The 25,998-nt window shown below is 39.3% G+C and overlaps 1 protein-coding gene across 9 annotated transcripts in view; it reads right to left on the bottom strand.

The window, feature by feature from the left end:
- Positions 1 to 25,998, bottom strand: part of ESRRG (estrogen related receptor gamma) — a 547,928-nt gene that overhangs the window by 201,494 nt on the left and 320,436 nt on the right. The window contains exon 1 of one of the 9 annotated variants that reach the window (XM_019743203.2): positions 2,442 to 2,653. The exons of the other annotated variants lie outside the window; for them this stretch is intronic. Within the exon in view, the coding sequence (XP_019598762.1) occupies positions 2,442 to 2,497 (56 nt within the window). The 5' untranslated portion in view covers positions 2,498 to 2,653. Of the gene's footprint in view, positions 1 to 2,441; positions 2,654 to 25,998 lie in introns of those variants that run through there. 9 annotated transcript variants of the gene reach the window in all.

Raw genomic sequence — 25,998 nt, 5'->3', positions numbered from 1 at the left:
TGGATTTCAGTGACCAAGCTGAAATGTACTGAACTATTCCCTCCTGTCTTGCCTGTTTTGGAGTGTTTCAATTGCCTTTCCTTCTTCCAACAGCTGTGACAACTGTTAAAACAGTCAGTAAAATTAAGTCCGCTCTATAATCCTGTAGTCAATGTTACATTTTAATCAGAGGTTGAAAGGGATTCATGTGATGAGAACACTCATTTAGCATGATTAGACTGACACGTATGTCAAAATGAGCAGATATATTATTTTCATCTATTTATGCTATCAGTTATTACTGCTATTAAATGTGAAACAAGCTTTCCAGTATTATGTTCTTTAATGTGCTGGCCCATTTCCTAAATTAAAAAAAAAAAATACATAGTTATAGGTTAATATTTTAGGCTCTTCTAATGGTGGTCAATAAATTGTACGAACCTTTTTTTAATCGCCTCCGAAGCAGAAATTGTCCAATATTTTCCTGTGAAACTGCATAACTGGTTTCATTTCTATGTATACACACACGTGATGGGGTTTAACCCAGTACAATTACTATGAATATTAATAGCATGTATAAATTCTAGGGTTTATTAATTGAGACAGAGAGGCAGATGCGTTGCTTAGCATTAGATCTTTCTGTCTGTCCAGTGAACCACGTAACCATCAGAACTGCATCCAGACCATAAATCTGTATTTTTTTTTAAAGATGACTTTTAATTGAGCCCAAAAGAAAGCTAGTTTGAATCTTGCGCCAAAGCCAAAAGGACATGTGCCCTGATTTCATTTAAATGCATCTGCTTTAAGAGGCTTATCTAAACTAATTATTCAAATTAGCTATAAAAGTTAAATTCAAGGAAACTACTTTAAAAAGACGCCTCTAGGGGATTTTTAAAGTTTCTTTTGTTTCTTTATTTAAGAGAGAAAAGTTCAGAACGTGGGTGAGTTTGGATAATGTGTTCTTCCTGACATGAAGACATTTTAAACTCTCCAATTCTCCAGTCCCTGGTCCTCTAACCTTCACCCTACATTGGAGTGCGCAGTCCTACTTTTGTTTATTTTTCATTTTTATTTTCACACAGTTTAAGCTTGTTTCTCGAGTGTTTCCAACTGATGTAAGCACAGCCTTCCAACCTTTCAGCTCCTCCTAAGTCTACCTCTTGGCTAATATCCTCTGCGTGAGTGTGTAGGTGAGTGTGTATGTGTGTGAGCATACACACACACGCACACACACACCCACTCAGGCTGCAAGTCACTTTCATCTCTTACTTAATTACAAAGCAATGCAATATGCAATCACTAAGGACAGCTAGTGGACACTTCCCTATAATGCACTGCCTCATCTTCTACAGTTTTATATTTTCTCCACAATCTATAGAGAGAAATGTTTGCCAAGAGCACTCTTTTCAGAATTATTATAACAGTTGATATTAATGTAATCTGAAAGCAAAGCAATATGACTGACTCAACAGAAAGATGGACCAGTGACAGCTCCAGTGACATACTAATATTTTATCTTAACAGTGGGTTGAAATTAAGTTTATGACCTACTCATTTATACAGGAATGCCTAATTTACTTCACGTAACCCCCTGTCTCCCCCACCTTTACTAACCCAAATATATAGATCCACGGGCATAAATTGTTCATAAATACAAATTAAACTGCATGTAAGAACAAAACTACTTTTCTATATTTTCTGGACATGAATCACGAAACAAATTCACAATCTCAACAGTGTCTATTCAAGGGGAAATTTTAAAAGTCACTACTGTTTCTTTAGGGCTTTTTTTTCTCCCTTAAATATTAATAATGTGTGAAAATCTCATGTTACTTAATGGACTGATTTGTCAGTTAAGTGCTGACTTAACGCTAACCATGCAAATAACATTATTCTAGCCCTGAACTGCAAAGGGCTAGTTTTTAAATTGTTTTCTGAAGGAGAATTAGTAAATGTGCAATTTTGCCCCTAACTCTGCCGGGTAAGAAATGACAGGGCGCTGAAAATATCTGTCAAACTGCAAATCCATAAGAAGCACTCCATAGTATAAATCATTTTGAATATTGTATTTTAAAACATCTTTCCTTGGGAAAATGGGTCCTAGTAAAAGATGCATTTTAACAGTTCACTAAGCATTTGTGCCAAGAGCCTATTCTTAGCACCTGAATAAGAAGTGACTGTCACACAGCTGTTTTACGGACAGTCACTGAGCTTTGCCTCAAAGGTAATATTGTAGTCAGAACAATTCTCGACTTACTGAATTAGGAGATCACGCTCCACACAAAAGGCACCAGACAGACGCAAATAAGCCCTGTGCACACAAAACACCCAGGGCATTACCTGAATCAGTGTGCAAAGAGACATTCTGTCCACCCCCCTCCACACACACACACACACACACACACACTGAGACACACGCACCCCCACGCCGAGTTTTAAAAAGGAAAGAAAAAGGTACCTACTCTTCCTCGTAGTGCAGGGAAAAAGATTCAGGGAGGCAAAGTTCTACCGAATCCATGTGCGACCGGCAACCATTATGTATGCACCCCAGCTATAAATCAAAGTTTCCTTGACAGAGCACAGTGCAATTAACACAAATGTTCTCCTAGTGACAAGCCTATAGGCACGGCCAGTTGGGACCAAAGCTCTCACACTCTCCTAATCAAGGACTTAAAGCCCCGATTGGAGCTTATTAATATGAAGTAGGGCTTTACATATGCAGTCCCACTGGCCCAGCCGCGCCGCCGATTGGGGGGCGTCTGCCCAATCAGGAGGGAGGCGACGGGAGGCTGCACCGAGCTACGCAGCCAGGCAGGTAGGACGGGTGCAGACGAGCAAGGGGTGAAAACAGAGTGGGAGAGGAAAGGAGAGCCAAGACCAGGGGTAGAAACGCAGTCTGTGGATCCTGTGCTTCTGCTTTCCTTTCTTTTCTTTTTCCTTTCCTTTCCTTTATTCTTTTTTTCTCTCTCTCTCTTTTTTTTTTTTTTTTTTTCTGGGAAGCTACCAAAGAAACATAACTAACTTAACTCTCTAAGCACTGGAGGCCCTGGGTTTCTCTCCTACGTAAGGTCTGTTTTGCCTTGACAAGAAGAACTCACGCAGACTCTCAGTTAATTTGGGAAAGGACTCTGCGGGAAGGTAGAGAATGAAGTTTGTCCTGCGGTTGTGTGTGTCCTGCTCCACTGGGGGCTGCGGCTTATTGAGCGCTGTACTTTCTCGTGCATTTGTCATCGTGCCTTTGCCTGTTTTCCTGATGTAGACGGGGCAGTTTAAAGAATCAAAGACATTCTTCTATATGGTTGGGGCAGGTGAATGGGGATCTCATCTTTGAGGAGGAATTCAGTGTTTCACAAGTACAGAGCGGGAAATAGTGCCTGGCGACAATTTTGAGAGCATGCCTATTTAAATTATCGGTGTAAACATTTCTTTACCTGCTGCTGTCTCCCTACCTATAGATATACGATGCATAGCTTTTCAAAACTGCAGGACAAATTGGCTTTTCCACTTTCAGGGATGGGAGACTGAGAACTGTAGGGTAAATGATACCTAAAATCCATCTCAGAGCATTTTGACAAAATAAAGGCTGCATTTTTTTATTTATTTTTTATTTTTTATGGTAGGGAGAGCATCACAAAATAGTGCACTCCAAGTGTTCTTACTCATATACTTATTTCAATACAAGCTTCCAAACTAGAAGACATATACAAATATATATGATTTTACCCAAAAGATCAGCTTTCTAATAAAATGCTTTTTACATATTTGTTCCTATACATAATATACCCTGAATACTTTAAAAAATCAGCTCAGAAATATTTTGGAAATCATCACACAGTCTGATCATTATAAGGACTAGCTTCAAACATAAGAAGATTTACAAAACTAAGAATTTTCAATACAAAGTATCTTTTTCAGAGAATATAAGAAGAGGAAGGTGTTTTTTCCTCCAATAGTATATACGTGTTTTCAGTTTCCATGTGACAAAGAGTTTTGTTAGGTGCTATTTTAAAATACAGGATTTTTTAGACTAGCAAATGTACTTGGAATAAATACCAACTATTTATGACAAAGAGATGACTGCTACCTTATGGAGAGTCGAAGTCTCACAATTTTGATATAATTCAGTGCTACTGCTTACCAACCTTTTGTATCAAATGTCTTACATGACATAAATAGTACAATCTTTGAAATTAAAATAAATTAATTCAGATAGTCAGTGTGTGTTAAATTCACTAAATCAGAACTTGACTCTTTTTCTCAATGCTCTCAAATTTGCTAGGTCTTCAAAAAAAAAAACAAAAAAAACCCACAACGCAAAAATAGAACAACCACATTAAAATTCAGAATATAAAAATGACAGACATCATTTGGTGCCCCCACTGAAAAAAAGCAATTTTTCTACCATGTATTTAGTCATAGCTAAGATACAGGCCTGAACCCTTTTATTTGTGGTTTAAATACATACAAGTTTCTAGAGGGGAACTCACATAGCAAAAACTGCCTGAAAATACTGTATAAAAGCAGGTAGTAAAAGCTTAATTACTAGTAGCATTATGCTGTCTATATTGTTAAATGTGAACTCTGCAATTAAGATGTAAATTTGGTTGTGAGTAGTGAATTAAAAGAGCTTTGAGATGTAGAATATCCAAGCATTCTGCAGATACCAAGGGGGTGGGGGGAAAGATTTGCCTATTCAATCTAAAATGAGACATGGAATCACTTTGTAATTAAAAAATAAATGAAAAGGTATTTGAAAAAGAAACATGATTTTTCTGAAATACAATAAAAGAAATATGAAAGCTAATACTGCATTATATACTGCATTATAAAGACAGTTTTTAAAATATCTTTGATTCAGATTACTATCTTGACTTCTGGATAAACTGAAATCTTCTGGGTACTGAATGGATCCAATTGTTACATATTTTTAAAAGATTTACCCCCAAAAAAAAAAGTTTTCTTCTTATTTTATCCAGAAACCTACTTAAAAAAAAATCATAAATTATTTAATGGATCGACGCATTCAGATTCTGCACCTGTGCAGAATCCTGTACTGTCGTCAGTTTCTTTGCATTTTCATGCTGTGACAGAACCTGTTTATTACTCCGTCGAAATGGCTTTTTAAAGACAAGATTTGTCGTCAATTATTTACCGATGGACCTTAAGTCACCACGTTTCACAGGAGTTATCTTTTATTTCCCGGAATTTTCTTATGCCCTTTGGGTACTTATTTGACCCATTATGAACCATTTGATTTTGTTAGTATATATAGATTTTTAACATGGTTAGACTCATATTCATGTGTACGTCTTTTTTCTGTGCTCACAGAGATCCATGTACAAGCGTCCCCAGTGTAGTTCCCATTGATCTCTCAGGAACCATATTTCATCTATGCAAGGTGCAGTGTCCACTAAGCTAGCTGCTTTCCGAATGACCAGAAGTGCACTAGGTTTTCAGAGCTCTCTGTTTTCCCCTTGGGATCAATATGTCACCTCTACAAGTCCAGGACCTAAGATTACACCTACTGTCTTGAATCCAGTTTAACCAATTTGAAATTCAAAATGATCTCTATGGCCCTAAACTTGTGAGCTAGCCTCCAGAATATTTTCTAAACACATAGCTTAGTCATTTCAAGCATCTTCCCTAGTGATAGAGTTTTCTCATCTTGAAGGAGGAAAGAGTGGATAATCACAGGAAATATACACAGCCTGAGCAATATTGGGCATAAACCGTTAAGAGTCGCAACGTAAAGGATTTGGGGGGTGGGGAATGAAATAAATAGGTAACAGCCTAGAATAACACATTTTGCTAACACTTCACAATCTTACCACAAGGAGCCTACCCAAAGCAGGATACATGGAACCAAACAAAAGGACCTCTTCGGATTGTTTCACAAAGAATATTAATAAATTAGTTAATATCAGTCTATTATGCATCAGGCCCAGTGTCCAATCATAGTGTCAACATGTTCTTTAAGCAATGTAGTCCCACAACCCAAGCAACCGCATTCTCAGGCCCCAAATGACACAGGGACACCAGGCAGAAAATGTATTTCATTCCCATTTGAAACAAGGAATGGTAATAAACAAAACCGAAGTGGAAACAAAAGGTAGATAGATCCCTGGTGTCTATACCAGCATTTTTACTGTATTTTAATGAGAATCATTTCCTAAAACATTCTACTAATGCATACTTCTGTTGCTAGAAGGTGATGAGAACCCCTTCAGTCTTGCTATCATTATTGCATATTAACAGCTATTTCTAGGTCCCACTTTCCTTTTCTGAAAATTAACAGGACTAACCTGAATTAACATGCATATAGTCGCTGCCCTATGTTTGAAGCAAATTTTGATTTTTGTATTGCACAGTTGCTATTTGTTAAATATTTAAAACCCAATGAGGCATCGCAAATTTATAGATTTTTTTCGGATTGCCTCATAATCTACCTTTGCAGATCTTTCCCCCAGATCATAAAACCTTTGAAAAGCTGTTTAGCTTTTTGAACGCTCTTTCCTGCTGTCTTTCATATAGCGCAGGTGTTGTCACATACCAATGCTACAAAAAGCAAACCTAGACTGTTATAAACTCCTAACTTTAACACCAAAAGAAAAACCACAATGAGCATCCCTGGAAAAATGCTTAGAGGACAAGCAGGAAGCCCGAAGCCCAAACTCCCTTCTGCCCCGTCATGAGTTGTGTGGCCTTGAACAGGTCACCTCACTGATCTGTCTCTAGTTTCCTCCTCTGGGCCTTGGGATTTCTTTTATGCTGGAAACCTGCTTAACACAATTTTCCCACTGAGATCACGAAGCCATCTTGCGAAGTCAGTATGCCTACTTTACTCTATATTTCCACCAAACCTCTATCAATTCATCATACCTCATTTTCTGTTGCTTTTCATTTCTAGGGCACAGGCTTTGATATTTAAATTATTGTCTCGATTGGCAAGAAGCAATCATTTCGACTGAAAATGATCACTTCCACAGAAGCACTAATAAAATCCTTTCCTTTTGACAAACCACTTGTCCTGTAAATCCATCCCATTCCCAAATTACTGAGTCCATGTTAAAAAAAAAAAAAAAGGCCCATTCTCTGGGGGGCAATTACATCACCTCAGTAACACACCAAACTCTTTCCCAGTGTGTTTGTGAAAGAGTGGGGATGGAGGGGGGTTGGAACAATCAAAGGAAGACAGAGAAACTAATAGAGGCAACCCAGTTTCTGTTTAATTAATGCAGGATTATTTCACTTTCATTTTGTCAAGCTAATAATATACATGGTAAAATGTCAGTAAAAATTAAATTATAAACTACAGTAGCTCCAATGGGAAAACTGACTTCAGTTATGCTGTATTTCCAATATACTTACCATGGCAAAATACCCAATGCATTTTATAGTATCCTACAAGCTTTCTGTGATCTGCATGGCATGTATTTACAGAGCAATCGTTAACATTTTGAGATTACACATTAATAAATGAGTTGCAGTTATATTCTTTCCTGAATGTTAAGCACCATGAGCTAAATGCAGAAAACATTCAAGGTCAGTGTCCCGTTTTAGACCTTTTCAGGCAGCTGTAATATTATGATAATCAAGCTTAAAATATTCCTATAGAAAGAGTAAATTAGCCTTTTCACTTGAAAGATGATTATGATAAACAATAAACCTAAGAGAGGACAAAATCCCTATTTTTAAAAGCCATAAATTGTTGACTCAATCATGTGTGTGATAGTCTTGTCCAAAATAAAGGGTGGCTTAGCTCTGAGGGGAAAGTGGGGGGAGTAGTGGAGACAGAGAAGAAGGAGGAAATGACACCATATGACAGATTTCAGAATAGGCAATACTCGCTTTGATACCAGTAAACTGATCAAATTATCCACATTAACCATCCCATTCAACAGACATTTGAAGCAAAAAAATGTACATCCATGGAACATCAAAAAGCACAAAGTATTTTTGGTCCCAATGTATGTAAATGTTCGACACTATTTGAAAGTTCTTTTGCATTTGCTTCCTTTAACCCTTTGGTCCAAATTTTCAAAGGACCAGTAAGGAAAAAAGTGAGATATTTAGCATCTGGTGTCCATATAAACAGGCTGAAAGAGGTTATTGCATTTTTTTGATGTTAGAATTCTCTGACTCACTTCAAAGTTCCCTTTTTATAAATGAATATAGTTGATAAAAATCTACTTCCCCCAACCAAAGGGGATTAATTAGAGGTGTGTGTTTGTCATGCCAGGCAGAAAGCAGGAAACTGTAGAGGTCTTCTAGTAAAGGGGTAATAGCCTATTATGGAGACATGCCTTACTTAGACTCAGGTTCTGATTCTGAGGAATGAGGCTTTGGAATGGAGTCACCACCCATCTAAGTCTCAGTTTCCTCCTCTATTAAATGGGAATAACCACAATAACGACCTTGTAAAACTGTCATGGAGATTGAGTTAAGCCATTTTAGCAGTCTGGTCCTACTTGAGGGGACCACGTGACCCAGTGAGTTAAGGACATTCTGACTTATGCCAGTTGTCCTAGTCTAATAATTCACCATACTTCCTCCCTATACTCTCAATAGTGCCTCAGTTTGGATAATACATTTTACTGTCATCTTACACCGAGTGAGCCTTCTGTCAGCGTTAACCATATTATTTTTAAATCTCATTAAATGCAAGAGGAGACATAAGAGAATGGTACTGTCCATTCATTTGGCCTTCATCTTGGACTAAGAGTTCAAGGGACTTAATATGGAAAGGAAAATGCAGTGCAAGTATTTCCCCAAGGAAAATGCCCCAAACTTTTACCATAAGATGATGAGAACGACTTGCTAGCATACTGCCACATACCTATTGGCTCAATGTAATAACAGGAAAAAAATAAAAGATGTCCGCCTAACGCTACCATCAGGTTTTGGGCATGAGAGTGTGAGGAACACAGACTTGGCAAACTGAAGGGATTCTGTTGAATGTCCAGAGCATTCGATTGTACACTGTCTACCAGAAAAAAGTGGCGAGAGAAATCGTTCATACTTCTTTTCTCTTCTTTTAAGATACTTCTCCTACATCCCTCTCCCCGGCCGTTCAGTCAAGAATGCCATTGATTTTATTACTATCCCACGCACAAGCTCATTCACCCAGGAGCAACTCTGATCAGATATCCCAAGAATTTAAGTTCTTCTCAAGGCTTCGCTGTTGTTACGTTGAATGATCAGTCATCTATGGCAGCACAGAAAGTCTGGGCTACATGGATTACAGGCAGGAGAAGACCATGGGGAATGGAAATCCAACCTGGTTACCTTACAGGTGAGGAAAACAGGCTCAGAGTGGTTAAGAGCCTTGACCCAGGTGACACACCCAGGTAGCACAAAAGCTCGTATTAGAAAAGACTGCATTTCACCCCTTTCCAGTGCTTACTCAATAACAAGCTACTGAGTTTCCCTGAAAATAAGACCTATCCCGAAAATAAGCGCCAGTTAAGATCGTCAGATGGGCGCATTTAGTACGTTATGACGATGTTCCAGAAGAAGATGACATGACTGTATTTGAATAAATGTAGATGGTTGTACATGAAAAAATAAGACATCCCCTGAAAATACACCCTAATGCATCTTTTGGAGCAAAAATTAATATAAGACCTGGTCTTATTTTCAGGGAAATACAGTAAGAATGTTAATCTCACAATGGTTGACAATGTACCAGTGCATCAAACTCAAGCTGAGAGCTGAGCCCTCCCTGGACAAAGGTCCCAAGTAAGAGCCAAGGGATGTCTGATCCCAAGAGATTAGTATCCAAGTGTATATCAAATTGTCCTCTGCCTTCTCCAAAAGCCTAGAAAGATAAAATGAGTCACCTATTAAAAGAGAATTGGGGACGAATAAGAGATAAATTCTCTTCTTTTCCCCAGCTACTTAGTTGCCCTTTCCTAAGCACATTTTGCCTATCACTCCTTTGAAGGATCCAGTTTTTATTGAATGGTCACTCCTTTCCCTACCCTGACGCCTACTCAGCTGTGACCTGGGGAGCTGCACCAGATCTGACAGTATCCCCAGGGCCAGGAATGGAACTTGGTAACCATTCCTGTCGATGGTTTAGGAACACAGTCAGTACGTGATGGGTGAGAGAATGAATGAATAAACTAATAGCAAATGTTATTACTCAGTTTATTATTAATCAGTGTAAGGGAGTCTGCCAAATTTAAAGATTATAATTCAGATGGATTATTAGAGTAATATAAGGAAATGTAAAAAGTAAGACGATTAAAGAAATGAAAAGTAAATGGAGAGGCGGGAGGTTGGTAGAAAAAGACAAAAGAGAAGGAAGACTAAGAAGCCCAGGACCGCTGTACTACGGTACCCTAGTTTCCACTCACTCTTACTTATTTGTTCCACTGAATGCTGAATACTTTTGGAGAGGCGGTGGGTTTCTCCTCTTATGGGAGAGGTAGAAGGGAATGAATGAATCAGCAGAAAGAGACAAATGTCTCATCTTTAGGCCACTCCCTGCCTCTCTTTACTGCCTCTAATTCTCTAGCCAAGCCCTATATGTTCTGTTTGGTGGTTTCATTCCAAAAGCAAGATACAGATGAGAACACACCACATCAGGGAGAGCCCCCCCCACTAACACCCTCCCCCCCCCCGCCAAAATTTCTAGAAAACCACATTTTGGGTGCAAAACAGAGTGAGGCAAAGAATTCCTTTCTCATTCCCCTGGTAGATTAAAATAACAGGAATGGTGATGGGGGAGGGGAGTACGAGGATGATACTGGACCCTGAAACCCTGAAGGCTCTTATGTCACCTGTAGTTTGTCACTAAGTACACAGCTATTTGTATCACCAGCTTTTTCCAATCAAACCTTGTGTTACAGAAAAGCACATCACATAATGAAAGACCGTGGTTGTTTTTTCTAGAGTTCAGTGACCACTTGAATTCGAAAATTAAGTAAGCCAAAGACAATTTTCATTAGTGAGAAAAGAAGCAGATAAATTCATCCTTCAATAAATGAGAACTCTAAACAAAGGAGTAATATTTAATGAAGGAATAAGATTTTTCAAAGTTCAGATTTTTAAAATAAAGCCAGGTAGAAAAGCTTGGCTGCTTCAAAAATTTTTTAATTGTAAGTAATAAGTAGAATATCTAATATTTTTGATATAATTTAACATTAACAAACCAGTTTTACACACATATCTTTTGTTTCTCACAACAACCCTGCAGGGCAGGTAGAAGCTATATTATTATTGTCCCCATTTTACAGATGATAAAACTGACATCTGAAGGATTTATTTGATGGCCCAAAGATATTAGCTTGTTATGTTACAAAGTCAAGACCTGAATTTCTTGTTTTCTTAAATTCCCAATATCAAGCAATTTCCAATCAATCTTTTTGCATCTTCTTAAAAAGATATCCAAGGAATACAGAAAAGCCATCACCAGTCTGCATTTTATTTTGTTTTAGGAAAGTGGAATAAAGTTGTTCCTTACCATTACACACCTATTTTTCCTTTCTTATAGAGGAAATGCTCACCTTTGGCATGCCTGCTCTGTACCAGATCCTGCCGGAGTTTCCCAGGATAAACACATACAAGTGAGAATTTGAAATACCAAAAGGGAACCTGGGGTCTCAATTTCCCTTCTCTCTCACTGATTTCACTAAGAAAGGTGTGGTTTAGCTTCCCATGGATTACTTTCTTTCCCCAAGTTTCACAGCAATGCAACCAGTGTCTAATTCTCAAATATCTAAACCAAGGAACAAGAGACCTAAGAGGCGCAAAACCATTCTTCACTAGAACAGAAGCAACAACAATTTTTAAAACTTTAAATTTCATTTAAAAATCACCAGACTTGCCTGGAATGTTTCCAAGATTTCTTCATTAATAATAAAAAAAAAATAACCCTGATTGACGTATGATGTAAGAGCTTTATAAACCTCAGGGTTCATTTTAGAACTGTTCTGTGTTGTATCTTTCCAGAATGCTGGAGAAGGGGACTGCATTGGATAGGACCAGGCGCTCTTGGGTTTGGGTGTATTATTGCTCAGAAGATCTTGGAAGGAAACATGGCCACAATTTGTTTTCTCTATTAGCAAAGATGATTAAATGAGACAATATTCGCTTTAATGGGTTCTTTCTGTGGTTAGAGCTTCCCAGTTTGGCCCCACCAATGGCTTCATTTCCATCGATTGAGCAGTTACTCTTATTCAATTATTCAATCCCTATCAATATTTGGAGAGGTAGGGAGTGTACATGTAAACATTTTATTTATTTTTACCAGATTTAATTCATGGGCTCTTGCTGGGGGTGGGGTGGGGGGAGAAATTTACATTTTATAAATAAATCATGGAGTATTGGAAAGAAAGTGCTCCTTTCCTTATAATTCTGGCTTTCTTTAGTCAGCTACAATGTTTAACAACACAATCCACAGGGGTAGACAGAAGCCCCTGTCCAGTACTTCCAGGCTAGCTGAAAGGTCTCCTCTTCTGTGACCCTCCTCTAGGGGACCACAGGTGGGTCAATGGCTCTCTCCTGTGTCCCATAATGCTTTGCACTAACTGGTCTCACTGGATTCTATCAAGGTAGGTTGCACTATGTCTCTATTATCTCCATTTAGTAAGCATCTTGATAGCCTTTAATCAGCTCTGCTGTGACTAGAACTGTAATCTGGACATTTTAGGCTTTCAATAAATATTTGCCCAAGAAATTACTGATTTTGACCAAAATTATCACATTCACGCTGCCTGATTTTTTTGTAAATGGGTTTCAATGTTTCTCTGAAGAAATCCTGTCAGTACTTTAATGGGGGTAATATATTCACTCTTTCATAATTAACTACTCACTAAATGAAACTTTTGACTTATGAGGAAAAGAATATTGTTACTATTGAATTCCGATCTCCTAATCCAGTGGATAAGAAGAAAACATCGACTGCGTTATTCAATATTCATTTTGTTGCACAGTGATGGCAAAACCCTGTCCTCTCCCCACCCTGCCACCCATGAGAGAACCTCTAGAACAACTGTTTAGAGTTTTGAATACGTAAAATCATACTCCTAAATGAATCTATATCCCTAAGTAGCCCTGAGTGGGCTCAGTTAACTGAATGATTTACTCAACAGCTTGATTTTTCTGGGTCACTACACTCATCTCTTCTTGAGAGACGACAGGAAGAAAAATTCCCAAGTGGCATTTCCTAAAGTATTAATGAGTACCCTTTCTAGACTGTACTATTCATCCACAATCTGATGTTTCTAAAGAGTTAAAGAGCATTTTAAAGCCAATATATGTCCCCTCAAGTTAAAGTCAAGCTGCATTTTAGGGTAGGGTGTAAAAAAACATCTCTGAAGTTACCCCATCTCCTCCAGAAAAGTGAGAAGTGGTAGAAAGAACAGACACGAGGAGCAGTGGTTCTTCTCGGTCATCCATGACCTTGTGACCTTGGACTTGGCATTTCATTTCATTGGGCTTCTGGGAAGAATGGGATTGGACCAATGCAGTGGTTCTCACAGTGTGGATTCCAGACTAGCAGGAGCTACAGCAATTGGTTAGAAATACACATTCTTGGGTCCTACCCAGACCTGCTGAATCAGAAACCATAGGCTGGAGCCGGGGAATCTGTGTTTCAACAAACCCTCAAGGTGACTCTGAAAACATGCGCACATGTGAGAACCGCTGGGCTAGAGGGTCGCTATCGTTCTTTTTGGCTCTAAAATTCTAGTTTCATCACCATGAACACACAGAACTGTTATAACAAGGAGCTCGGAATTCACTTTGCTATTCATGTCTTGGTTTTGTAAACTTGATGTGGCAATGCACTGAGTCTTAGGAATAAAGCTGCACAAATCACAAATAAATAACTAAATAAATAAACTGCTGTTGACGACTCGGGCCAATTTAGGCACGAATGTGGCTCTCGAGCATTTAGAAAACTGTAAATTGGGTTACATTTTTAGTGAGTGTATACTCGCTTGTTTCATCAGCGGTTCATGCTTCCAGATCTGAAGTAAAAACCTTAGAAATGTGAGGAGTGAGGTGGTGACCAGAGTTGCTGGGTGTGGTTCACTGCCTGCTTTGAGCCTGGCGTCTGCCATTCTTTAGCTGGTGACTGGTGGGCTGGTGGGTTGGTCTTTGTGTCTCAGTTTCCTCATCTTAAAATAGTGATGACTTTAACCTCATATTGTTCTTAAGAGGATTAAACCAAAGGGTCCCAATATCAGTGGTTTCAACATGTGAAAATGCTGATCCCCAGGCCCATCATTTATAAACTTAAGCATCAGGATTTTTAAAATCTCCCCAGGCAAATTCAATAAGCTGCCAAAGTTGAGATTTGAGAACCACTGGCAAATTGCTTTTCATCTTCTTCCTTATATTCTTAGGCCTTGTTTGAATGGCTTCATAATGAATGTGGGTGATTTTTTCTAACTGATAATAATAATGGGGGGATAGAATGAGTGGGGGCGAAGTAGTGAGTGGAGACACCAGATTCTAGACCTGAGAGGTAAAAAAAAAAAAGATGTCTCACTTATATATAAAAGATTCTAGAACTTTCAAACATCTGACAGATTCCTGAACATGCACACCTGTCTATTACTCCTCTCTACTTTTCTCTGTTCCGTCTGCTTAGCAAAATCTTACTTACCCTTAATACTTAGTCCACTCTGGGGGTTCAGAGGAGGCTTCTTGTATGGAGAGCCCAGCATTCTAGCAACTCCACTCACTAAATGCTATTGACATTTTCCTCCTATTTGTCTGATTCCCCTTTAACTATAAGCTTCTTGAGAATAAAACTGCGTCCTGTTCAACTTTATGAATAATCCCAGCTCTTAGGACAAGTGCACAAAAGATGATCTCTATAGACTCATTAAACTGAAGTAAAAAGCTGTCTGGCTGCGGAAAAGAGGCAAGAGTTCCTAAAGGGGCAAGAATAGGTTGTCATCCATTCCTAGCTCTATTGTTTGATAACAACACTTAGCAAAGAAGGTTCCTGTATACCTGTCTTCGGTTATCTTTCGGACTTTCTACTGGAGGTTAAGTGAGAGAGCTGCCAAGGGCGCTTACCCAGTGGACATAACTGGTAGTAGATTCCTTGAAATGGTAATGTTTGATTCTCTAGGGACTGGCGCAGAGTCTATACCAGTGGTTCTCCAAGTGAAACATCACTGTTACCTGGAAACTGTTCCTGTAAATTCTCAGGCTCCCCCTGGAGAAACCCTGAGGGCAGAGCCAAAAAATCTGTCTTATCAAATCTTCCAGGTGATCTTAACGCAAGTTTGAGACCCACTGGTCCAAGCTAATGAATGAGAGTGAAAAAAAAAACAAAAAAAACAGTCTCAGTGTTCAACATCTTTTCAAAGTCATTTCCCTAAACTAGCTCTGCTCTGTTGGCCATGGAACCCCAAGCTCTGATGAACGAGGGTTTCTGAACACACCAAGACACAGCTAACTTTACAATTCTCATCTCTGGCCCCTCAGAAGGATGAAGTTTAAGATACACATGACCAACCTGTTTCTTTTCTAGAGTCTATCCAGCCAGATGCCTTCCTTCTATTTTCCCTGCAGATGGTCTTGTAACTGTGACCACTGACATATCTCCAGTCCTGAGTCTGACTCCTGACCTCCAAAACGGTTGCCTCTTTCCTGCTGAAGACCAGCCTTTGCATCACTGACTTGCTATTATTCTACGCTTAATAGGCCTGACCTGTGCAATCTTTTTATCTGGCTACGATCCTCTCTCTAAATTCTCTATTTTGAATGAATACCGATTTTGTGACATGGAGTCTGCTATATAATGAAATGCAAACAATGAAAAGGCTAAATCAGTTTACAAAAAAATCTATTTGTCAAACAGTGTGGCGATGTTCCCAATTTAGTCAGGGCAGTTCATGCAGCTCTTGATAAGGGAGTTAGAAACGTGGCTGTTCACCGAACGAAAATAAAGGCATGCATGCCACAGATACACTCTCCTTTCAAAAGTCTTTGTTGTAACTTGTAGCTAATTAAATGCCCTACACAAGAGACCTACACACACAGCTAAACCAGAGCACTTTTTTCTACCAGGGAAGAGAGCAACACTAGCTTCCCACACCCCAGTCCTTACATTACATTTCCATTTCTATACGGCTTCATCAGCCTGATCAAATAAAGCAAAAGGGGAGGCCTTTTTTGTTCCGTTTTGGAGGAGAGAGATTGCTAAGCCCTGCAAAGAAACGTGCTTACCATTAAAAAAAAAAAAAAAGGACGAAGAAAGAAACACTAATCCTGACTTAGATGCACTTTGGAAAAAATAGCACTTTCCACAGGCCTTTCTATATAACCAACAGAGTAATTAAAAAATTATCAAGAACTCAAAGGGTTCAAATTTTTATTTGTACTACTTTGCTCACTCCTAGAGTTCATTTGCAAGCAGAAGTGTTCTGTATTAAACTTGACATTTTTTTCTAGTAGTTATGAACATACAATGTCACCATTATCAATATGGGATTTTATGTATATTGATATGGACATTCTTTAGTTTTTCCACCTTCTGTATTTAACGATATCATTGAGCAGGATTTGAAGTGTCCATTTTCAGTTGGTATTTTTTTTAATCATCTAAGAAATGGATTCTCGAATATAACTGGCACTAGTTATCACAGTCCCTAACCTGTGTTGGGGACAGGTCTTTCACAACCCTGTCCCCAATGGGAAGAGTGTCCAACATAATGGAATCGCAATGGATATAAAAGCAAAACATTGTCTAAACAGAGGAGCCATTACTAGAGAATTAAAAGCTCTTTGAGATCAGTGTAATTTATAATTATTTCTTTATACCTGTTCACAATCCTATGTCACTACACACATAGATCCCTCAGGCTAAAATGCCATCCCCAACATACCTGCACACATCTACATATCGCTTTTTTTACCTGGATACTCAGAAAGAGTAACTCCTCCCTGGAGGCATTTCTTATCATGTCATCATTTTGTGCTCTCATATCAGTTTGTACAAAACTTTATTTCCCCCATTAAACTGCGAGCTCCTTGAAGGCAGGAATCCTGTCTCATTCATCTCAAATGCTTGGAATGCAACCCAAAGACCTGACAGAGAGTATGTTCAATAGATGTCTATTGAATGAATGAATGAATACAAGCATAACAGGGAACCTGCCTTCTGAGCTTTGAATTGTAAGTTATGAGAAAAATTAACTTATAGTCATCAAAAAATGCCACACTTTCACATAGACGTGCTTGGAATAAATTTGTAAGTTTCTAAGAACGCTTGGTTCTAACTTTACGTCAGCTCCACAGTCTCAAAGTTAAATTCCAACTGCCAGAATCTCCTAAGGAGTGATTTAACTGGTCTCCCTCCCCCCATTTTCCCGCTTCTTTCTAATCCATTGCATATGCTGTCCAAGCACTGGACTCCATGCTTTTCTATGTCTACAGGACAAAACCAAGATTTTTGTAACCTGAAATTCAAGTCTGTTCACAATCTGACCTAAATCTTCTTTCCTAGCATATTTTTCACAATCCTGCTTCAAACAACCTAAGTAGATCAATCTCCACTTAACTGGAACGTACTGAAATATGTTCCTATTTCCAGGATTTGGGTCCAGCTATTCCCCGCCCCCCGCCCCCCAAACATATATTGAAAATCTACCCATTTGTAATGCTCTTCATACATGTGATGTGTCTTTACAAAGAAGGTTAGAGCCTTAAAAAAGCGACAGGGCCAATTCTACTTGGTAGAGGGGAGAAAGGAGGTAGTTTTTCTGAGCCAAGTCTTAAAAGACGGTCAGGGGAGGAAGGATTCGAGGTAAGTGAACTGGTCTCTAAAGACAGAAGAGAAGCACAGGATCATTTCCCTCCCCCCACTCCCCACCCCCCACAATGGACTGTAAGTTCCTTGAGGACAAAAGCATCCTCCTTCATCTTAATAGTTCCACTAGTACCTATCAAAGAGCTTGTTCACAGCAATTGACCAATAGCGATTTTTTCAGTGAATCTTTATCCGTTCCTGTACTAACTTCCTCCAAATCTTTAATATGGTATCTTCCATATAGTCGCTATTCACTAAATACCAGTTAATGAATGATTTTTTTAATCTTTCAGTTGTTTGAAAAATGCGAAAGTGAGGGAGAGAGACTGAATGAAATTTCAGTTCCTAGAAAAAAAATTCTGGTGAAGCAAAATGAACGGTTATGAACACAAAATAATCGTATGTTGTTTACACACCCAAAGTAAACTGTAAATAAAAATTAGTCAAAATGTTGTATTCATATCGCCCTCTGGTGTTGGACTCTTGCAGACCCAGAATACCTCCAAGTTAAGAGTATAGGGAGACTTTGCCTTAAAAAAAAAAAAAAAAAAGGAGGGCTCTACGTTTCCCGATAAATGGAAAAAATGAGCGTAGCATTGGACGGGCAGTGTCGTGTCTGTCAACTTTGCTTCAATGTTCAAAGACTGAATTCTTAACTCCAACAAGGTATGGAGCCTCCAGTGTATTTGCTTAATGGAGTGAATTCTTCCTTTTGTCAATGTCACAACCTCACCGTGAGAGCCATTAGAGACCAGTGGAATGAGACTGCTAGCTGGACTCACAGGTCGTTGTATAAAAGGAGTGCCTTAAAACACAAGACGACTTTGCACCAGTAGCACACAATGGAAGTCCACCCCGTTGCCAAATTTGCTAAGTATGAGAAAGGCTGTTGAGTAGAAAACAAAAGTCACAACACAGGCACAATCTATTCATTGGCTATTAGTGGAAGGAGAGGGTGCCAAGGTGCCTGAAATAGAACCATAAACCATCCTCAAAGTGACTTTCAGGATCATGGAGAGAACCCCGGGATAAATAGCTCAGTAATAAAACCACGTGTCTGGCTATGGCACAGAATGCAGCAAATCTGATTCCATATTAAAAACATCAAGTCTTCAGCGTAATTTAGAGAGCTGGTTTAAGTTTTCCAAAAATGAAGAGCATATTTGAAGGAAGTCTGCGTCCCAGAAACATAAACTAGAAGCAAATCTCAGGGGTTTGCCCAGCAAGCTGTCAGCCACCAAGTGCTCTCACCAGTGTCATCATCACCAGTGTCATCATCAGCATCATTGTCAGGGTCACCGGCATCAGGATTGTCAGCACCCACAATGCTGCTAGCACCGCGAGTTGACAACGTGCCAGGTCTGTCCTCAGCATTTTCCATCACTTCGCTCATCTGAGCCTCAAGATCACCTTAATAAAATTCCAATTTTGCTGATTAGGAAACTGAGGCTTCCTAACTTACTACAACTTCCACAGTGGGTAACGGGCAGGAACGGTTCTCACCCAGTTCACGGGACCCTTAACCACTTTTCGCCATGAAGTACCAGCCCTTCCTTTACCTGTAATCGCTCTGAATATGGTGCTCCATGGAGTCTGCTTCTGTTTATTTATTGGCTGTGTCCCTCTTTTAATCTAAGGTGATGAGAGGAAGGTCTGAAAGGGTTACATGTGTTAAGAGAACAAAGAGACCAATCTGGGGTGGGCAAGGAACCAGGAGGGAGTAAGGAATGCATTGTCTGCTCCAGTCTCTTTTACTTTGTGTCTGAACAAATGGCAATGAAAAAGAATGCCAAACTTCAGGGAATCCAGTCCATTTATTTATTTATACTACATCTGGCAATCACTTATCACGTGGTTGTTAGCACTGCACTAGGTGTTAAACAAAATATTCACACACAAGAGAAGTGCAAGCCCATATCCTTTCCTTAGAAAGTAAACATCAACTGTAAGACATTCAGAGAGTAACCCCTCTGATGTTTTAATCAAATCTTTGATCTGAGTCTAGCCCTACACATACACACAGCCCCCTCTCAACACACTGCGGAAAGCAAAGGTTCAACAATGTCAGCAATCCAAAGATTTGAGTCAAAGACTTTCAAAACACACGTACCAATAAACAGAAGCAAACCTGAGTTTCAGACACACACTCATACAGGACTCATAGAGGTTATTTCCACATCTCCCCATCTCCATTCCTGGCAACGCCTGCTGTGTTACCTGAGTCGTCTCCTTTCGGCTACAAATGTGTCCCATCTTCCATCTGTTCTTCTAGCACTATCGCTGGCCTACTGCCACTAGAGCTCCACCAGCCTTCATGATGTCACTCAACTAGGTTTTCTCTAGTCCCCATTTGGGTTGCTCTCCAGGTGAGATCAGGCAAGTATATTTTTATTTCAGTCCCTGCACAGGTTTTAATTTGAGTCCCATGTTAGCTAACGCCTATGTTTTCTGCTCTATTTATCAAAGCTTGCAGCTTACTTTGCTAGGGTCAAAAAGAGAGTCTCGTGTTCCTCAAGAAATCGTTGGCTCAACTCAACTCAGTACAGGACCTTACTTTTCCTTTTATAACCAGATGGCATTTAGAGGTGGGTCTATTAAAGATACTTCTCCCTGAATTTTCCCATCTTCATTTGAAGGTTGCTTTTCCTTCTTTCATTTTTTGAAGAAATATTTATCCAGTACCTGCTCTAGTCCAGATACCGCTCGGGACAGGAATATTTACTCTCTTGAATTGAAGGCTAGGCTTTCCCCTAAACTTTCCCTTTGTCAAGCATCTCACTGCATATAGTCATGCAGGCTGGGCAGTCTTCATGGCTGATGAGGTTGCTAGGTTTCCAAGTCAGCTCTGTCCCTTATTAGGGGTTTGTCCTTGCGAAAGTTACTTAGCCTCTCTGTACTTAGCGTCTTCATCTGGAAAGAGCACACTCAATAAAGGGTGGCTATTATTTTTTTAATTGTATTACGGTGATTTATATTTATAGTTCAGTCTTCCTGATAGGACCATTACCTGTGTATTAAACTCATTCTGTAAATTATAAAGCAGTCTACAAATATAAGATGATATTATTATTTAATATAAGGTTTAATATAGGCTTTCATGTAGAGTTTGTGACGAAGAAAAATGGAAAACATTCATTGAGCACCTACTATGTCTCAAGCACTGTACTGCGTGATTTATATATTATTTTGTTTCACCTCAAAAAGTTCAAAGCATTCTTTCTTTGTACAATTATCTAATTTTATGTAAACTACACACACACACACACACACACATATATATATATATATATATATATATATATATATAATCATGCCATTTTATGAAGAAATGAAGAGAAATAAATAAAGCTCAGAAATTAACCAATCCAAGAAAACCTAGCCAGTAAGTGACAGAACCAGGGTATTATCCCAGGAATTTCTGTTTCCAGAGGCTACACTCTTGCTGCTATGGCATATGCTTTTTCCGGATAAGACAAATGTATGACAGGCCCAGGGTAGGCTAAATAAAAGAAAAATTATACCAAACTGATAAAACATTGATACTTACAAGCAAAATGCTCCAACTGGCAAAATATTAACTTCATGTGTACAGTGTTTTACATCCCAGTCTGGAATCCACACAATTGCAAATGGCTGAAGTATCAGAGCCAACTTCTAAAATAATTGTTTGCTAAGAGTTCTTCATTTTTATCACATTTTTTTTCCTTGCCTGATGTGAGAACAAGAACTCTAACAAAGTTGAAAATGTAGACAGAATTATTAATGTTCAAAGATATCACTTAGAATATTACACCATTTATTTATATTCTGAAGCTGACCATTGGCTTGTGTAAGTAGACTGGTAAACTTCCAATGAAAGAGTAAAACTAACGATTGATTCTTCTCCCCACCTTGGAGATCTCAGAGAGTTTCCAAGTGCTAAGTAAACAAAAATCGGTCCCAAATTCCAAGTTGTCTACTTATCAAATAGTGTGTGTAATGCTCCCGTGTGCATGTGTGAGCACACACACACACACACACACACACACACAATTCCGCTTTGTTTTGTGTCATACCTGTTTGTATAAAATTCTGAACTTTTTCCTTAAAGCAGCCTAATTTAATTTTGTTTAAAACACATTCAAAAGGCTGTGGATTATCAGCAGTAATTATCAGTATGATTTAGCAAAGGAACTTCACTGGACAAAGAACCCATATAACGGGCTGCACAAAATTGATAAATGTTATAGGTGTCGTGATCACTTTACTCTCGTGTAGCACAAACCTATGACTTCAAAGCTTCCGAACTCCTTGTTTACACACAATCTCATTTAGTCCTTGTACCTACTTGTGAGATAAATAATGTCAGTTTTCCCCTTTGATAGATTCTGATACAAACATTCTGAGAAGTTATTGAAATTGCCGTGGAACATATCAACCCATAAGTGGCAGAGACAAACTCTAACGTAATGACCCCATTCCACCAGGCTTCCTCTGTCTGCTTTACCACCCCTTTCACTCTTCCACTGGCCTCTGTGACAATGCCACGTGATAAAAATAATGGCAGTGTTAATATACCTGTTGTCCCAGGGCTGGGTCCTCACAAGATCATTCATACAGCTCAGTTCCTCTGCATAGTTCCTTTATATCATCCACAAGGATGTAACGAAATGGCTGACTCCCTTTCCTAACTCCCTCCCACCCCCACCAGCAGTTTCTCTCTCTTTCTCCAGATATCCCTGATATAAGAATGCAGAAGAACTGGATGCATGGGGCATTACCTCCTACACTAAGTATTATGATTTGGTCAAACAATTTGTAGACACTTAATACCAAAATAGCTGTGTGTAAGCTCTCCCGAGTCTGGTTCTACTATGAACAAATGTGTGTGGCTTTGAGCAAACTGTTCGATTGCTTTAAGCCTCAGTTTACTGATTTTAAAGTGAGAGACATGGACCCATTTACATAGAATCTATTCAAACCCCCAAATATGATTAATCTATAGAAATGGTATTTGGTATAAGTCAAAGAACACCAGTGCTCATGAGGCCCCCAAACATGATTAATGAGTAGAGGCCAATAAATGTCCACCTTTATTTTGTGTACACTATTGCTTAATCTCTCAACCCCATTTTGCTTGTTTCCTGCAACTGACCTACAAAGGGGCGTGTATAAAGATTAGCTCTACGATATCAGTAACATGCACTTCGAATGATGAATATTGCTGAAATACAGTCATTACTCTTGAAATACAAAACTTAACCATATATGTTCTGATAGGACTATATTGCGATGTAATTAATGATTTACAAATATAGGTTAGGAAAGAAGAGGCTTTTTGAAGGAGAGGATAAAACTGGAGACTATCAAAGCCCAAGGACTTCTCCATCCTTGATCAAGACTTGCTCCGAACAGGTGACAAGTGTCACATTTTTTAATCCACATTACCCAGATGGGAAAGAAATGGGCATTCCGTGATACCAGAATTACCAGAATGCCTAAACTACTCTACTTTGCGACCTCCTTTTTCATCCAGAATTAGCAGAATAAAAGACAACATACAAAGCCATTAACTGTTTCCCCAACTGCAAACACTTTCCCAGTCATTTCAAAGAACTGAAAATGTGGCCTTGTTTCTCTCTATTTTTTTACTATCAGTACCACACCAAGAGTCTGACTATGAATAGGACTATTTGCATAGGCTATTTTCCTACTTAATGCAGATTTTCCATTTCCTCTGCAATTTGCTCTATCTAAACACACAGGCCCCTCTAAGTTTCCCTGTAGTGCTTGCTCAGGGTTCACATGTAAGTTCCTGGACTTTCTGTCAATTTACAATTTCTTACTCCTTATGGTGAGTACAAATCATCCCCATATTTAGGAAGTGGTGGGAGTTGGAAGGGTGTTGTAGGGTCGGCCAGCTTTTTCAAGCTCACTTGAATCGAATGTGAGTGTTGAGGCAGGTGACCTAGAACACGATACACGGAGCAAATCCACAACTGAATAAAGTGGGCCTCGTGAACTAGAAATGACCACGAGACGCGGCCTACAAGTGTGGTCTGCTGGAGTGTACCACATATCCCAGCAAATGAAGACATAATGGGACACGGACCCACCCCATGATATCTATGTTTATGTGGCATTCTTCAGATGCCAACTTTCAAAATAGGACAGTACCCCCTTCACTTAACTCTCATCCATCTCTTTTCATGCTGAGCAGGTCCATGATCTATATTCCAGTCCATTCTGTGTACAGAACAGGGGGAGTAGCCATGAGACATCCAGCAGTAGTCTGCTTGCAGGCGGCCTGCACAGCTCAGGTCTCCAGAAATTTTTTTGCACAGTTATACCATCAGTGAAAGATCCATTCACCAGCCCCCATGGCAAAGTGCTGTGGGGCAAACAGGTGCTGTGGACCAATATCCCCCACTGTTTGTTACCTCTCTCCGGTTCCCTAAGACCTTACCGATGACACCTGTGAAAGCTGCTTCTGCTAAGCTGTGCTGCATTTGTCTGGCTGGGTTTGGACTTCCTGGATCTCTGACAGTGATTAGAAAGCCCCGTGTTTGGCAACCAGCACATCGGGGAGCACGCTGTGTGTGAGTCTGCAGGAACACAATGTGTGCTTCGGAGCCCTGAGCAGGGAGCCCCCCGAGCTGCAGACGTGAAAATGGGCTCCCTTGTCGTCAGCTGTTTAACGGCAGCTGTTTAATGTAATTCCCAATGATCCGCTTGAATGAAGTTGTCATTCTTGCAGTAATCTTGAATTCAGTAAAACACATAGCTGAGCAATGTTCATTTTAACGTTATTTTTGTTGTAAAAAAAACAAAGTTTCCAATGCCTGTATTTCCCATGTCAACAACAGATAACAATCAGTACTGAGAAACGTAAATTGTGCAAAGGGGAACACAAGATACTAACGCCAGTATTCTATCAAAGTTTGTTCCATGCCGAGGTATAAATAGAGGTTTACAAAACGAAAAACAAAAACAGAAACAAAAGTACAATGAAGTAATGAAATTAAGAGCCAAACTTGTCCATTTTTGATCCCATCTTCATTACTAAATTTAAATGACTACATTTAAATTTCTTCTGAAGAGCCCTTCTTAAGTCAATAAACTCAAACAGCTAGGCCAGAAAAGAAATATATTTAGCACATTTCATGGTTTAAACATTTGGACAATAGTTAGTGCTCAAATAAACAAAGGTGGCCAGAAATTCATCATGCCCTCCCTCCCTCCCACCCTCTCTCTACTGACTATTATCAATCACAGTTTGCAGAGAAGTCTGTTTACAGGCAAAAATGCCTGGCCTGTTCTCAGACAATTCTGCAGTTCTCTTGCGAACAACAGAGGGCACTGATGCTTCTAATCTGGCAAACATACCACCTCAGAGAGAACAGAATCTTCTTCTCTCCCGGTGGCCTGTCTCCCAGCTCGCGTACTTCCGGGTCCCACATTCCATTAGCTGTCGGCATTCTCTCTCTCCTAAGAAAGCTGCCTTTATTCTTTCTCGGTTAGTCTATATTCTACTTCCAGCTCTCAAAGCACTGCTTAAAAAAGCTCTTATTCGGTAATCGCTTGTGATCTTTTTTTAATATCTCCTGGCTTTTCTGATTATGAATATCTGTTCTCACAGTATTACTGTGCTTCTTTCTAACCTCATTTAAATAGAATTCATTCAGAGATTGGGCTACTTTGAGCATCTTGGCTTTATAAAAAAGAAAGTTCCATTGGCTGTGACCTGTTAATATAAGTCCCAACAGCCTACTGTCTGGTGACACAGTGGCTGACAAATGTCACAAATTGATCAACTGACACACACCAGGCCTCCACCTGCAAAAGAACATACTGTAGATACAGTTCTTTACTAAAAAGAGCTATTATACTTAAGAAAAAAAAAAAGAACCAAAAAACCTCAAAGCCATAACAATTTAAACTGTTCCACTTGAATCAAATGAACTAAATCATCCATTTTCCTGCCGTGCTTTCCAGAAAGAAGAAAAGCGTTAGAAGAAATACCTGAGGAGAGGGTTCTGTCTGTGTTTAACCATTTTCTCACCATAAAAGCTAAAGTCACGTAATCAGATAAGACTCTATCATTTCACACTGAATGGTTCATAAGAACATAAAATCCCATTTGGCACCACAACCTGCTGTCACATCATCTACCCTTTTGAAATGCTTGCCCATCCTTCTCATTGCTATTCAAAGAAACTGATTTATTTCTCACCCTGGAGGTGGGAATTTGGGCATGCCAGATT

This window comes from Rhinolophus sinicus, linkage group LG12 (assembly GCF_036562045.2).
Source record: "Rhinolophus sinicus isolate RSC01 linkage group LG12, ASM3656204v1, whole genome shotgun sequence".
Classification (NCBI taxonomy): Eukaryota; Metazoa; Chordata; class Mammalia; order Chiroptera; family Rhinolophidae; genus Rhinolophus; species Rhinolophus sinicus.
The sequence above is the reverse complement of the archived record's forward strand: the minus strand, read 5'-3'. Positions and strand labels throughout refer to the sequence as shown.